We start from the raw sequence: 13,545 nt of genomic DNA on the forward strand, positions 1-13,545 counted from the left end.
TGTGTGTGTTTGTGTGGGGATGGAGGTGGAGGTGGGAGTGAGTGAATGTGTGTGTACATGTCATATGCGCATTTTTGTGTTTGTGTGGGTATGTAAGCATGTAAATGTGTATGTGTGTATGTCACATATGTGTGAGTGTAGGTGTGTATAATGGTGAGTCAGAGAGAATTTTTTCAGTCTAGGTATGTGACGTTTTCTTCTGTAATAATAAGAAAAATTAATGTGTATTTTTACTAATATAACTTTCTCCTTGATTTTCATTCTTGTATGTGCATTTATACATTATTTGCCTGTCTCTGCATTTATCTCTTATTGTAAGTATTTAAATGTACAGATCAGTTGTTTCTGTTCATGTACATGTTTCTTTTTGTGAAGACATCTGGCTTTATTTTCTTACATATCATCTTTATCAGTTACAGAATGTCAAATTTCATTTTGCTGCAGTTGTTTGATACAGCCAGTTAATTATTCATGTATTGTTGAACAGGAACAACTGGACAAGGCAGTAGTGTACATGCTCAAGGCAATCTCCATGGCAAAGAAAACACCAAGGTATGACAATTTTTACACACAATATGATGTATTTGTGTACAGTGTGGTATGATGTGTGTGTCTGTGTGTGTCTGTGCTTGTTTGTGTGTGTCTGTGTCTGTGTGTGAATGGAGGATGAATATGTTAGATTTTGTTATGATATTACTACAACAAGTGAATCAATTTTCATAAATATGAGTTTGTCAGGCATGCACAGATATATATTCTTTTCTTCTTCAGGCTTTTGTGATGGATTTATTTTATGAGTACATACCATTTTCATTTTCTTGACCGTAATATAATATGATCTGTTTTGCATGAGACTTTTATTTCAGTCTACAATGCTTATTGATTGATCTTGCTCATTGTACAGATATGATTATTGTATTTTTACAATGCTTTTGGATGGAACTGATACATTTGCTGACACAAACTTCCAGTCTAGGATGCAAAGTTCTAGTCTGGAATGCTGTCGGATGAATCTATTCTGTGCAGGTACCATTTTCTTGTCTACAATGCCTCAGTGCTGTACTGGCAGTTCTGCCGTCCTTTCCTCAAACCCAACTACCGCCAGTACCTGGCTCGTAGCCTTCACCAGGTGGTGAAGGCACTGGACGACATTGAGGACACCGACTACGAGTGGAGAGCCCAGCTGATGATGTGAGTCTTAGATTTGATAGTTCCACCGTGTTGCTTTACTGCAGTTGTGATTATTTTGACATGTTGCTTCATTCCAAATGATTGTTATTCATCTAAGAATTGTATATCCATATTGTTAGGAAACGACTTTATTAGAGTTTTATTGTGTTTATGTCATTTGGTCATTCATTATTTTAAACAAGTTTGTATGGTTTCTTAGATAACTGTGTCCTCTCTCCCCAGCACCATTCACAATGCAGAACATTCACAGAGAATTTGTTTTTCTGATATGTATTATATTTTGAAAATGTAAATGCATGTCCTCATCAATTTATTCACTTATTTCTGCTGTATTTTATAACTCATGTTACTGGAGCTGCCCAGATTTTAGAATTAAAAATAATGCAAGGACCAGCATAACAGTTGTTTTGCTGTTTTTAATTTTTATTTAGGATTTTTTTTTTTTTTTTTACAGTGCTCTGATAGAGTGCCACCTGGATGCGGGCCGGAGGAATGATGCTTCTCACATTGCGGCTGCTGCGGCCACATTCATCAAGCAAAATGTGCCTCAGCTCTACAAACAAGTTTTTGGCCTCATGGTAAGTTATCGCTGAACCATTGGTGGGGAATATTCTGGTTTATAATGTTTGAAATCAGACACCAAATGAGAAACAGTCACTGTATGTATGTGTGTATATATATATTTATATATGTATGTATATATGCTCTTACTACTGCATTGTTATCAGATTGAGTGTAATCATTTAATGGCATGAAATCCTAAAGGATGAAAAGACGCAAAAAAACAAAAGGATGAAAAGAAATGGTAAGTGTGTGTGTGTGTGTGTGTGTGTGTGTGCGGTGTAAGTTACGTGCCCAAAATTAATTGAGCATGAGTATAAAAAATGAATAAAGATTGTTGTGCATAACCAGAATTTAGTATCTCTGTAATTCACGAGGAGAGAGTATAATGTTTTCTGTGTTTTAAAAAAAAACACCTTTTAATGACACTGCATTTTCATGCTGTTCATGAGGATGTGATTCATAACAAAGATGCAAATGAAATGACAGGTACGCAACCAGCTCGTGGAGTCTGCTAAACTGCATAAGGATGTGAAAACATCACCAGAGCTCTCTGTGTTCTACAAGATCTGCAAACTGAAGAAGTGAGCTCAGGCTGCATTTTATTCCCCTGTGGTAGTGGCAGTGGTGTGTTCGTGTATGTGTGTGTGTGTGTGGGTGGGTGTGTATGCGTTTGCATGTTTGTTTGTTTTGTTGTTGTTGTTGGTTTTATGTGTGTGTGTGTGTGTGTGTGTGTGTATGTCTGAGAGAGGGTGAGAGTAGTGTGTACATGGGTTTGTGCGTGTAAATGAATGAATCTGTATTTGTTCACAATATTTTAATATGGCACAAAGGAATGAAATGAACTGGAAGTAACTCACAGTATATTCCAGTAACATACGTATATTTGTACATGTATTTGTACCTGCATGTATATGTGCAAGCATACATATGTATTTGTGAGCTTTTTAGACAGTTTGTATGTGTGTGATGATGTTGACATGATCATGCTTGTTAAGAAGATGCTATTCTAGTCTGACAGTTTGTTCATGGTAAACCTGTGGATATTTCACGAATGAATAAAAACCAAAAAAAATCAATGGTGATTATTTATCATTTATCATTCCCTTTTCTTAGCTGCATATAAATTGTGCACATGTCAAAAAAACTGAAATGAGTTTGATTTGAATAACGTTGCTGAGCTTAATGAGCCTTCTGATGCCCCATCTTGCCCTCAGCTCTGTGGAACAAGAAGAACCAAGAGAGTATCACATGGACATCTCATCCATCCTGAACCAGATTGGTGTGGTACGCTCTGGTGCATTGACCTCCACGTCTACTGAGCGCCTGTCTCGCAAAGACAGCAAAAATGTGTCTGGTCGAAGATCCCCAAGCGCTCACAGTATCTCCCCCACAGGTGAAGAACTGGCTGGAGGAGGCACTTCCAGGTGAGACACACACACACACACACACACACACACACACACACACACACACACACACACACACATACACACCTAGAGAATGATAACAATATCATGCTGTCTTCAAACCCAAACATACATTCCAGCAACTGGGAGGGACTCAATTATATTATAAATTGCTTGACCAGTAGTCTCAACAAAATAAACCATTCATGAATCAGAAATGCAGTTTAATCCAGAAGACTTGCAGCCTGTTATTGGTTTGACCATAATGATTTTTTTCACCCCACTATGTTTTATCCTAATTTGGTATTGACAGGCACATACAGACACATAGAGACAGACAGACAGATGCATGCTTGTGCACGCGCGCACACACACGCACACACACACAAACACACACATACACACAACCGAACACTGGGTTATAAGATAGACTCACTTTGTTTGTTTACTGATTTTTTTTTTCTCTGAAACTTTTGTTCGCCCATGAGCAAGTTGATGGGAAGTACCGAGAAACACTCTCTGTTGTCATAGAAGTAACAGTTGCTGTGCACATTTTCTGATTAACAAAGGCAGTAGCAATGTTCACACACTCTTTCGACTGTTGAATATGTCTGTTGATCAGAAAAAGTGCATCCAAAACTGGAAGAAGAACACCGACTCCAACAACCTCTAAAAAGCTGACTTCTGACAGCGCTGACAGGTGAGTTCAGAAGTGAGGCAATGAATGTTGTCCGCTGAGTGAGGATCATAAGTATTTTAAGTACAATTAGCTTACTTTCTATATATTCCTGACACAATATAAAAGAAACAAAAAACAAAACAAAGAAGAGGGTGACGCTGCACTGTGGTGACATACTCTCTCCCAAGGAAGAGCAGCCTGAATTTCACACCTGAACAAATCTAATATGCCAAATAAAAAAGTAATACAATACCAAATTACATTATACAGTACTGTAACTAATTGGTTCTCCAAGGTTTAATGTGTGAAGCATCTTTAGTAGATATGTGGGTTCTTGAATGTGCAGCAGAATTTGTTGTATCATGTAAGCTGAATTATACTGAATAACATTCATATTACTTGCTGAGGTGTCAAGTTTCCATTTTTTCATGCCTATGATCAGTAAATAATTGCCTTTGTCAGAGGTATGTTCAGAAGTGCTGGTCAGTTGTTGTTTGTTGTTTTTTTGAGAAAAGTTTTCTTTCAGAAACTACATTTAAGTGGTTGTTTAGTGCATATTAAGTTTTTGTGCATGTGTGCGTGCACATGTATGTGTGTTTGTGTGTATGATATCAGTATAACTTGTCAGTATAAGCTGATTGTTGATTTGATTTGAAATAGCTACTCATGGAGTGGATATGTGTCTGTGTTCTTGGGTACGCATATGTGATTTTACAAAGTGAAAAATTGTATTTTATTACAGTGTGATATTGCTTGTGTTTCAGTCTGGAAAATGAGGACATTGAAAGGTGCAAATGTCTTTTTAGGTGCCTGTCACCAGCAATATTGTACACTTTTTATTTTGCCACTAAATGGTGGTTACATTGTAGTACATAATATCTCACAAACTTTGGTTCAAGGCTGTTCATTTCAGTTTTGTTCTGTTTTGTGTATTTATTTCTTTGTAGCAAAAAATTATGGTGTATCAATGAGAGGGAAATTTGATTTTTTTTTTTTTTTGCAGCTTATTTTAACAGATATTCAGTCATAATCGAAGGGTGCTTTATGTGAAGTCACTTTCAGTAGTGTTACGATTCTTTCCTTTTGTCTTTGTTTCTTGTCATATATTCATAAGTACCAGAAAGAGATAATGTGGTTTGTGTGTCTGCGTATAAGCATGTGTGTATATGATTGTGTCTGCATATGTGTGTTCACATGCATGGTGTTTTTGAAATAACTTCTATCAGTGTAATCATTATGGATGATTAAAAAACATTAACAAAACATACATTTGTATTTGAAGAAGATAATACAGTTTTCATGAGTCACATGAATTATGATTACATATTTTCTATCACATTGTAAATATTATAACTCTGTAATTGAGATTGTCATCTCCTGTCATTGCCATACAAATGAGATGAAAATAAAATATGACCTGCATCAGAAATTAGTTTTTTTTTCTTCTTCTTTTTCTCTGTTTTCTGTATTTGTTTTTTTGTTGTTGTACGTTTCTGTTTCAGTTTTTTTTCATTGAATGTAAATATGCTGAATCTCTGTAGTTGCTTATGTATTTCAGCTTGAAATCAACAAATGTATTATTTCAAATTCTTTCTGAGCTTACTGTCATGCTCATTACCAAATATTTCTGCACTGCTGTCTTACTGGTCTGCACATACATACTGACACCACTGACAGGCTTTAACTTACTATGATGGGGACATTATTTAAAGGTGAAAATAAAACAAAATCCAAAGGGCAAAAGCGTGAAGAATTGAAAAAAACAAGCATCAGCAATAAGAACATTCTCCCAGGTATTGAATTAGAGCAGGCATTGTGAGCATTCTGCTTAATCTATTTACTTTATTGTCCCTTTTTAATCAATTTTACATTTATTTTAATATTGCAGACTTGGAAGAGAACACAAATTGATGTAAAAACAATAAAACAAAGAGAGCATCTGTGTAGAAGACCAAATACTTTTCAGTTTATTCATACCGTTATTCTGCTTGGTCTGGATGGAGGCTGATAATGGCTATTATGAAATAATGAACTGCAGTTTTGGTTAATGGGTTGGGGGTAAGCTTCACATCATTAATCATGTCACACCAGCAAAGAAATTGCGTACATATGTGTGTAAAGGGTACTATTCCATATCAGCTTGACCCTCTATGGACCCTCAGCTCATTTGTGTATTTTGTATGGTGGCGCATTGTGAGGTGGATGTGCTCTTGAGAGTGAGTAGTGTGCCTGTGTGTGTTTCATTTCATAACTGCTATATTTATATTAGAACTGCTGTATATGTGGCAGACCTTTGCTGCTGCAAGAACTGGCCCACCTGTGTCTGGAACTGGGCTTTCCTGATCTGGCCTCTGACTGTGTGGAGCACATGAAGACCTGCAATGTCAAGGTATGGCTGGCAGTAGGGCTGAGTTGAAGGAACTTTTGTTTGGCTGACCCCCTAAAAGTCGTTATTCAGGGTTTGGGTCTTGGTCCGGTGAGGGTTGCATTGTTTGAGAATGTGAGTCCTGGTTGTCTGTCCAGGTGGGAAGTCTGACTGGTGTCCCAAGGGGCAATCCTGGAATGGCTGTCAAAGGAGGAGTTAACTTCCAGGGTGAGGGTGAAGTCCTGGCTGTTCTTCTGGCATTCTGAGGGGGAAGTCCTGGGTGTCTGCAGAGGGTGAAGTCCTGGCTGTTTGTCTTGCATTCTGAGGAGGAAGTCCTGGCTGTCTGCAGAGGGTGAAGTCCTGGCTGTTCTTCTGGCATTCTGAGGGTGAAGTCCTGGCTGTTCTTCTTGCATTCTGGGGGTGAAGTCCTGGCTGTTCTTCTGGCATTCTGAGGGTGAAGTCCTGGCTGTACTTCTGGCATTCTGAGGGTGAAGTCCTGGCTGTTCTTCTTGCATTCTGAGGGTGAAGTCCTGGCTGTACTTCTGGCATTCTGAGGGTGGTCTTCTTGCATTCTGAGGGTGAAGTCCTGGCTGTTCTTCCTGCATTCTGGGGGTGAAGTCCTGGCCGTTCTTCCTGCATTCTGAGGGTGAAGTCCTGGCTGTTCTTCTGGCATTCTGAGGGTGAAGTCCTGGCTGTTCAGCTTGCATTCTGAGGGTGAAGTCCTGGCTGTTCTTCTGGCATTCTGAGGGTGAAGTCCTGGCTGTTCTTCTGGCATTCTGAGGGTGAAGTCCTGGCTGTTCTTCTTGCATTCTGAGGGTGAAGTCCTGGCTGTTTGTCTTGCATTCTGAGAGGGAAGTCCTGGCTGTTTGTCTTACATTCTGAGGGTGAAGTCCTGGCTGTTTGTCTTGCATTCTGAGAGGGAAGTCCTGGCTGTTCTTCTGGCATTCTGAGGGTGAAGTCCTGGCTGTTCATCTGGTGTTCTGAGGGTGAAGTCCTTACTGTTCTTCTGGCATTCTGAGGGTGACGTCCTGGCTGTTCATCTTGCATTCTGAGGGCGAGGTCCTGGCTGTTCTTCCTGCATTCTGGGGGTGAAGTCCTGGCTGTTCATCTTGCATTCTGAGGGTGAAGTCCTGGCTGTTCATCTTGCATTCTGAGGGTGAAGTCCTGGCTGTTCATCTTGCATTCTGAGGGTGAAGTCCTGGCTGTTCTTCTGGCATTCTGAGGGTGAAGTCCTGGCTGTTCTTCTGGCATTCTGAGAGGGAAGTCCTTGCTGTTCTTCTGGCATTCTGAGGGTGAAGTCCTGGCTGTTTGTCTTGCATTCTGAGAGGGAAGTCCTGGCTGTTCTTTTTGCATTGTGAGGGTGAAGTCCTGGCTGTTTGTCTTGCATTCTGAGGGTGAAGTCCTGGCTGTTCTTCTGGCATTCTGAGAGGGAAGTCCTGGCTGTTCTTCTTGCATTCTGAGGGTGAAGTCCTGGCTGTTCTTCTTGCATTCTGAGAGGGAAGTCCTGGCTGTTCTTCTTGCATTCTGAGGGTGAAGTCCTGGCTGTTTGTCTTGCATTCTGAGGGTGAAGTCCTGGCTGTTCTTCTTGCATTCTGAGGGTGAAGTCCTGGCTGTTCTGGCATTCTGAGGATGAAGTCCTGGCTGTTCTTCTGGCATTCTGAGAAGGAAGTCCTGGCTGTCTGCAGAGGGTGAAGTCCTGGCTGTTCTTCTTGCATTCTGAGGATGAAGTCCTGGCTGTTCTTCTTGCATTCTGAGAAGGAAGTCCTGGCTGTCTGCAGAGGGTGAAGTCCTGGCTGTTCTTCTTGCATTCTGAGGGTGAAGTCCTGGCTGTTCGTCTTGCATTCTGAGGGCGAGGTCCTGGCTGTTCTTCCTGCATTCTGGGGGTGAAGTCCTGGCCGCTCTTCCTGCATTCTGAGGGTGAAGTCCTGGCTGTTCATCTTGCATTCTGATGGTGAAGTCCTGGCTGTTCATCTTGCATTCTGAGGGTGAAGTCCTGGCTGTTCTTCTGGCATTCTGAGGGTGAAGTCCTGGCTGTTCTTCTTGCATTCTGAGGATGAAGTCCTGGCTGTTCTTCTTGCATTCTGAGGGTGAAGTCCTGGCTGTTCTTCTGGCATTCTGAGGGTGAAGTCCTGGCTGTTCTTCTGGCATTCTGAGGGTGAAGTCCTGGCTGTTCTTCTGGCATTCTGAGGGTGAAGTCCTGGCTGTTCTTCTGGCATTCTGAGGGTGAAGTCCTGGCTGTTCTTCTGGCATTCTGAGGGTGAAGTCCTGGCTGTTCGTCTTGCATTCTGAGAAGGAAGTCCTGGCTGTCTGCAGAGGGTGAAGTCCTGGCTGTTCTTGCATTCTGGGGGTGAAGTCTTCTTGCATTCTGAGGGTGAAGTCGTCTTGCATTCTGAGGGTGAAGTCCTGGCTGTACTTCTTGCATTCTGAGGGTGAAGTCCTGGCTGTACTTTTTGCAGTCTGAGGGTGAAGTCCTGGCTGTTCTTCTGGCGTTCTGAAGGTAGTCCTGACTGTTCTTCTGGCATTCTGAGGGTGAAGTCCTGAGTATTTTTTCTGGCATTCCCAAAGGAGAAGTCATAGATGGCAAATAGAGATACATGGGAACAACATTGATGACTATGATGATGGTAATAATAGGCAATGATGACAGAGAAGTATTTCAACAGAACACTTCTCTGATGTAGTGTAGAGAGCACTCACATAGTTTCAGTGTAGATCTCATGATTAGGAAAGCAAGTGGCCTGGGTTCAATTCCAGCAAGGACTGGGATTTGTACTCCCACACCACCCTCCGCTAGACCTTGATGGTGGTCTGAATGCTAGTCTTTGGATGAGATGATAAACCAAGCTCATATATGTAGTGTGCACCAACAAACATAAAAGAACCCATGGTAAGCATTAGAGTTGTCATTGGTGAGATTCTGTTGAGAAGTCCACTTTGATTGGTAAACAAATACACATGCAGACAGAAAAAAAAAGAACAGAAGAAAATGGGTGGCACAGGATTATGGCAGTGGTGAGCAGGGAGAGACTGAATACAATGCAATACAATATAATACCATACAGTACAATACAATACAATGCATAAAGACCAAAAGTGTCAACATACAGGAAAAACTGTAAAAGATTATTAGACAGAAATGGCTGCCAATTATAAAACATATGAAGAAGAGAGATAGGAGGGGTTTTATGAGTGTTGTTGAACTTGTAAAGATGTGTGCTTTCCAAGTATTCTGATGCTGGAAACGAATGATAATTATGATCATGGAAACTAAAAGAAAAAAAAAGATTATGATGATCATGATGGTATTTTGTTATCATTGTTTTTGCCATCATTATCTTCATTGTCATCATTGAAGATCATGTCTGTGGATGTCATTATTAAAGGGTTTTTTTTGTTTTTGGTTTATTTGTTGTTGTTGTTGTAATATTCAAAGATGGCACTTAATGTTGATTTTTTTTTTTTTTTTTTTACAACTTAACACATTTTGTTACTGATTCTATATGACTGTGTGTGTTATTGGTGCAGGACCAAGGTTTCTACCTGCAAGTGGAATTCTTACAGTGCCTGTTGATGGTGAAAAACCTGGGCGAAAAGCAGGAGTCCTACCAGAAACCGGTTGTGGATGTGAGATTTATTTATTTATTTAAACGTTTTTCTTTCATTCATGTTATTTATATATTTATTTTTTTATTATTGATTTCATTCTTATATATGTTTATTTTTGTTTTATTTTTGTGTTTTAGTTCGTTTGACATAAGGTTTACATTTGGGCCAACAGCAAAGTGAGGGCTGTATTTTCAATGGTTTCTCCAGTCAGTGGGAAATCATTTACAGCTTAGTCTTTTGTGAAGGACTATGACTCTCAAACTAGGAGGCAAAACTGCACTGGCTCTTAGTGCTGCAGCCTTGTGGGCTAGTTGGCCTTTGGGAACCATCCCAACGCCGACTGTCCTAAAACCCTCTTGGCCGAGAGAGTGGGGATGTAACTTGGGCAAGACACTCTCCACTATAATCAAACTCTAGCCCAAATAGTCGGAACAGCAGTTGCCTCCTCTGCTGTTCTGATGGTCATAGTCGGACACGACTGACTATCATATACAGTTCGTTTGAATTGAACAGAGGAAGTTTTTGTCAATTGCAGAAGATACAGCATCATCAAGAATAGACCTTTGCCTGAAGGTTTACTTCTTTATCCTTCTTCGTGTTTAATGTATTCTCTGCCCACATGTCTGTTTACTGTCTGTGTTTGTGTGATTGTTTTCATCATACTGTGCAATGGGTAATTGCTCAGAAAAGCACTCTTGAGCTGTTGTTTGATTGTTTCAAAGAATAATGAGCTGTGAGCATTTTAAGTCTGTTGTTTTCTGCTGCTGTTTTTTTATTTGAATTTTTTTTTAAGTTGCTGTGATTCAGAAATACTAACCTTGTAAAAGACTTATTTAAGTAAACTTTGTGACAGCTATTTATGAAAACACATTTATGAAATTTTTAGATGTGTATTTGTATGGGCAGCTTCAATAATGAATGTTCCAGTGTAGAAGACTTGGGGTGGGGGTAGGGGGGGACTGTCGTTGATGGACCCTGGAGGTGTGACTGGCACTATTACTCAACCTGTATTTGTGTTTATCTGTAGACTGACATTGGGGCTGCCGTGGCAGTGTCGGTTAGGCGCTATACTTCTGATCCAGTGTTCACCGGTGATCAGGGTTAGAGGCCGCATTTCGGCATGGTGTTGTGTCCTGGGGAAAGGTGCTTTACTCTGGTTTTCCTCACTCCAGCCTGGCGTGGATGGGTGCCTGACTTTGGATAGGGAAGGTCAGAGCGGTGGAAGGAGGGGATTGGGCCCAGCTTTCCAGTGCCGAGCATCAGACACAGTGGGTATGATTCCACTGCCCTGATGGCTGTGAAAGGCTACGGGAACTGCACCTTTTAGTAGACTGACGATTATTTTTCCAGCTGAGAGTGCAAGCCATCAAGCGCTGCGAAGAGGCGATCATGAATGCTGTTCGCTTCGGAGACCCCAACGTCATCCAGGCAGGGTGTGTGACCCAGTGGAACCTGTGCCTGCCCCTCACCCAGCCCAACCTCAGGCGTCTCATCCGCAAACCACTCACGCTCATCGCCGAGGCCCTGGAAGACATTCAGAGGTCAGACCTGGACGTTATTGGCACTTCTCTCTCAGTTCATTTGTTTATTTTGTGTGATGGTGCATTGTGGGGGTGCACATCTGCTTGAGAGTGAATATGTTTTATTGCATTGCATTGCATTGTATTGTATTGGTTTGTGTTGGATTGCATTGGACTGCATTGGATTACATTGTGTTGTAGTATATATATTTCTTTCACAACAGATTTCTCTTTGTTAAGGCTGCTGTCTCCTGTTTTTTTGTTTTCGTTTTTTTGTTCTGTCTGCAATTGTTTTTGTGTTATTGCCAACATGGATTTTTGTACAGACAACCCTTTTGTTGCTGTGGGTAGTTTTATGAGTGCTAAATGCATGCTGCACTTGGGGCCTCAGTTCATCATCTCATCTGGAAGACTAGCACCCAGACCACCACTCATGGTCTAGGGGAGGAGGGAGTAAAAAGCCCTGGTCCGTATGTGGAACTGGAACCTATGGATACTCGCTTCCTAGTCAGGCGCATTACCACTGGGCCACCACTCCATCTCTGAAGATTTTTGCGAGAGTTGGATCAGTGGGTCGTTGGATGGTGGTAGTGTGTGTTTAAGTGAGGTCAAGGGATGGGAAAAGGGTGGTGGCTGTTTGTTGAGGGTGGGGAGGGGAAGGGGAGAGGTTTTTCTGTGAACAGGTGGATGGGTGTATTTGTGTGTGGGTGTGTGTGCATGTGTGTTTGTGTGTTGTGTGTGTGTATGTGTGCATGTGTGTGCGTGTGTTGTGTGTGTGTGTGTGTTGGATGTGTTTGTGTGTGTTATTTGCATCCACATGTATATACAGAATACAGAACACTTTGTTAACTCAAAAAAAAAAAAAAAAAAATCATTTGTGACGTATGTTACACGAACAGTGTATGAGAGTCACAGTCATTCAATTTGAATTCGTTTGCTTGCTTGGACAATGTGTTGTACATGCATGATAGTGCTCATCGCACGCTGTCATGTCCCAACATCATGTTTTCACACAACATTTTCCAGCCTTCTGATCCAGCTGAGATGCCAGATACACACAGAGCTGGCCAGGTGTGAAGAGGACCTGGAGCAGATTCAGGTGGCCATGGAACACCTGAAAAAGGTACGCAACTTTCCAGGCAGCAGATGTCAGGGTTTGTTGCAGCATGTTCATTTTAAAGTGGCCCTGTGCCAGTCTTTTTCCCCCACATCGCGCTTGGAAAGTACAAGTTCAACAAACGTGTGTCTTTAATTCAAATGTTAAGAATTACGTGCCAATTATCTGATGATACACAGCTGATGTGTCTGTCTTCTGTTGAATTCCAGCGATTTGTTTGTTAGCAGTCTTATTTTTAGAACATGTTGTATGTAACATAGCAATTGAAAGAGGGGACCATCTTCAAAGGTGATTGTGTTGTGCATGTAGGAAAATGTATAATTTTTTGAAGGTACATCTATGATTTTTTAATAGAAAATGTATGATTTTTTGATGGTACATATAGGATTTTTGAAAGAAAATATATGTTTTTTATGGTAAGTATAGGATTTTTTAAAAGATTAGGGGAAAATGCATGATAATTTTAAGTTTTCAGGTCAAAAATGGGATAGAGAAGACAGAGAGCATTGTATTGTGTAGCTTTTGTACTCTCTGAGTTTGAGAAACAGAGGTGGATGGTCCTTAACAAGTGACTGTGAGGTAGTTGTGTTTTTTTTTTAACCCCTTGGCTGTTGCTGATGAGCATGCTCATTTATGAAGGGCTGTCACCTCACTGAGATATAACTGAGCTTACAGGTCAGGATGGTGGTCACTGCTGTTTATCTGGACTTCATACTCTTGGGACTGTGTTACTTCTCTTCAGCAGAATCAGTGACACCATTGACAAAAGTACAGAAAAAGCAGTAACAGCACTTCAGTTGCATGCCACACTGATCTCATTTCACCAAGGTTCAGCAGTCAAGGGGTTAAAGGTTTTCTTTGTTTTGTTTTTCAAAACTTTACAGGCTCTGAACTTGGATGATGGGAACGTGTACCAAGAACGTCTGGAGGTGATGCTGCGACGCCTGGAGCTTCGCTCCCAGCTGTACCGGCAGCCAGAGAGGCCTGAAGATCAGGCAGCGATGATCATAGAACAGGTACCCAACTGGCTTAGTTTCCTCACTTCTGTTTGGAAATGTTTTCTCAGCCTCCAGGAGATATCAGGGACTTGAGAAATA

At 41.1% G+C, this 13,545-nt stretch overlaps 1 protein-coding gene across 9 annotated transcripts in view; it reads left to right on the top strand.

Moving 5' to 3' along the window:
* Nucleotides 1–13,545, top strand: part of LOC143274602 (cilia- and flagella-associated protein 46-like) — a 110,939-nt gene that overhangs the window by 2,551 nt on the left and 94,843 nt on the right. For all 9 annotated transcript variants that reach the window (XM_076578471.1, XM_076578496.1, XM_076578483.1 and 6 more), the window contains exons 4-14: nt 488–552; nt 1,027–1,191; nt 1,646–1,769; nt 2,242–2,336; nt 2,970–3,179; nt 3,784–3,861; nt 6,130–6,229; nt 9,731–9,829; nt 11,162–11,352; nt 12,358–12,454; nt 13,333–13,464. In XM_076578471.1, the coding sequence (XP_076434586.1) occupies nt 488–552; nt 1,027–1,191; nt 1,646–1,769; nt 2,242–2,336; nt 2,970–3,179; nt 3,784–3,861; nt 6,130–6,229; nt 9,731–9,829; nt 11,162–11,352; nt 12,358–12,454; nt 13,333–13,464 (1,356 nt within the window). The remainder of the gene's footprint in view (nt 1–487; nt 553–1,026; nt 1,192–1,645; nt 1,770–2,241; nt 2,337–2,969; nt 3,180–3,783; nt 3,862–6,129; nt 6,230–9,730; nt 9,830–11,161; nt 11,353–12,357; nt 12,455–13,332; nt 13,465–13,545) is intronic.

This window comes from Babylonia areolata, chromosome 2 (genome assembly GCF_041734735.1).
Source record: "Babylonia areolata isolate BAREFJ2019XMU chromosome 2, ASM4173473v1, whole genome shotgun sequence".
NCBI classification, from domain to species: Eukaryota; Metazoa; Mollusca; class Gastropoda; order Neogastropoda; family Buccinidae; genus Babylonia; species Babylonia areolata.